This window comes from Simochromis diagramma, unplaced genomic scaffold (genome assembly GCF_900408965.1).
Source record: "Simochromis diagramma unplaced genomic scaffold, fSimDia1.1 OVJJ01000005.1, whole genome shotgun sequence".
Classification (NCBI taxonomy): Eukaryota; Metazoa; Chordata; class Actinopteri; order Cichliformes; family Cichlidae; genus Simochromis; species Simochromis diagramma.
In genome coordinates this window covers 555,001-557,512 of record NW_024387097.1, presented here as the reverse complement: position 1 = coordinate 557,512, position 2,512 = coordinate 555,001, and the positions used below count along the sequence as shown (strand labels likewise).

The window sequence follows — 2,512 nt, the reverse complement described above, 5'->3', positions numbered from 1 at the left end:
TTCCAAATACTGAAAGCTTAAATTCACGGCACGCACTGTGTGCGTTTGTGGGTTCTGTCACCTTGTTTTTGACTCGGTTACTTAATGGCAAAGGGAATAGTAAGAATAGCTTTAGTGTTTTTAATTTGGACTTTTCTTAAAACAAGTAGAATTTTTTCTGTTGCGGCCACGTTATGGCACCGTGTGCAGTGCCGAGTGTGGCCGTGTCTCTTAAAACGTAATCCAGCTATGTGTACAAATGAAGATACACGCGGCACATTTTAGACGGAAGAAGATTTTAAAGGTCGGGCGTTTTGTTAGGCTGGAGATGTTTAGCGGTGCACTTTGCGCTGCAGCAGGTAGCAGAGTATACGTAACCTGACACAGCATCTGCACTAACATGACACCCAATTAACCACAGTCTACCCATCCAGGCATTTAACCAGAGCTGATGTGTGTCCGCTCACAGAGAAACACGCGTCAGACCTGCAGGTAAACTCCTTATTGTCATTTTGTTTGTTGATTCCGACAAACAAGCGACAGACCAAACGCCTTGGGTTTTTTTTTCTTTTTTTTTTTTACTTCAGTTAAGAAAGTTACACAAAAGGTGGCAAGTTTGTTGACAATAAATAATAAATAATCTTGCTGCACGGGAACAAACAAAACATTTCCTTCCGGAGCTAACAGTATTTTTTAAGTTATTATTAATTTACACATCTTTGGGGAAGAAAAAAAATGTTGGACGGACACTAACTCGCACAAATGTCCCACGAAGCTTGTGGCAAAATAGAGGTATACCTTGTTGCAAATGCTTTAGTACTTGGGTCTTTAAGAAAATCATGTAGTTAATGGAGAACCCCCGCCCACACCCCACACAGTCATTTATTATATGACTATATGACGAGGTGCGTGTGTCGAATTAAAAAAAAAACCAAAAACACAGTTTCTATTGAAAGTCGCGTGCGGCATGTCGCGAGTACAGAGAATCTCGAGCTCTCTCCTCGCCGCCGGGTCCCGTTCATCGGTGAAGCCAGCTTCATGCCTTCTCTGTTTGGCAAACGGGCAGCACCGACCGACCGCGAGGACTCGTCGCGTTATCTCCTCTGGACGTTAGAATGTGTGACTGTGGTAAATCCCATGATTGTCTTCACAGTGTCAAAATACAACCAGGGGGTTGCTTGGTGCAGTCGAGAAGGGTGATATGAAAGGGGCTGTGTGTGTCTGTCCACGCAGCGCCGGCTCAGGCCTCGATGGGGCTGGAGACCATGCTGTTCGGCGTATCTGGAAGCTGAGACGACATAGACGCTACTTCGCTGCCCGTCGAGTTCGAACCCGGTCCTCCCTCCGAGAAACTCACCTGCAGAGCACATTAAGCGAACCTTTAAAAGCACAGCTGAAACTTTTACACGTGCACACTAAAAGGCCTTGGATTACATCTACTCATGGGCACGTCAGTGCTGCTGCTCAGGGACGCAGTTCAGCCTGTGTGTCAGCAAAGTTTCCAAAGGAAATCCGTCCGTCAACTTCACTGCAACCATCGACGTCATAATAATAATAATGATGATGATAATAATAATAATAGATTTTTAGTCTACTGCTTTACAATTGCGCGATAAAAGAAGCGGAACGAGGATGGCATGGTGTTCGCTTTTACAGGTATTTGAAAGTCTGTTAATTTGAGAGTAAACGGAACCAAACGGGAAAAACACAAAATGCTTTAATTTTATTTAGAAAGCTGGTTTACATCGTCCGGGTGCGCTGCACGTGTCTTTGCCGTGTGTGGCCGGTGTGGAGAACAAACACTGCTGGTCTTTCGGGTTACCCACAGCCTCGTGTCTGTGCGCTTAAGCGCATCTGACCATACTCCCTCGAAATTTTACATACTTGAAATAAACGTAGAAAACGTAGCGTCAGTGGTCATAGTGGTTATGTGTCCATGCTAATTCAATATTCTTCAACAGATTAAGAATCACATATATATATATATATATATATATATATATATATATATATATATATATATATATGTAGATATATATATAGATATATAGATAGATAGATAGATAGATAGATAGATAGATAAGGAACCTAGCAGTGCTCGCAAACGACACACACTATTAAAAAAAAACAAAAAGTCGTTCAGAGCAGCTGCTGAATGTCCTCAAAAACTGAAATCACAGCACTTTTGATATCAGCAGTGTGTTAATGTCTGAGCGCGAACCAGGAAATCACGAACCAGTTGTTGGAAAGCAGGCTGGTCGATGTCGCTCTGCAGCGCGAAGTCGCTGAGCACCTTCCAGGGCGGCTGGTAGCTCTGCACCTCCACCGGGTTGGCTTGGATGCCTCCGTCGTGCCGCTCCGGGCTGGCTGCCACCATCGGGGTTCCCGTCATTCCCTGGATGTTCTGCAAGAAACGGAAGCATCCTGCTCAGCACCACGCACAGTTACTGGGAGAATTACACGCGAGGGGGTGCTGCCGTGTAAACTCACGTGCACGATTGCTCAATCAGCAGAACAATCAATCACATTATGT

The 2,512-nt window shown here is 44.5% G+C and overlaps 1 protein-coding gene across 1 annotated transcript in view; it reads right to left on the bottom strand.

The window, feature by feature from the left end:
- Positions 1-548: 548 nt before the first annotated feature.
- isl1a (ISL LIM homeobox 1a) overlaps positions 549-2,512 on the bottom strand; it is a 5,138-nt gene continuing 3,174 nt past the window's right edge. The window contains exons 5-6 of the mRNA XM_040046576.1: positions 2,216-2,383; positions 549-1,336 (exon numbers count right to left, since the gene is read on the bottom strand). Coding sequence (XP_039902510.1) covers positions 1,220-1,336; positions 2,216-2,383 — 285 coding nt within the window. The 3' untranslated portion in view covers positions 549-1,219. The remainder of the gene's footprint in view (positions 1,337-2,215; positions 2,384-2,512) is intronic.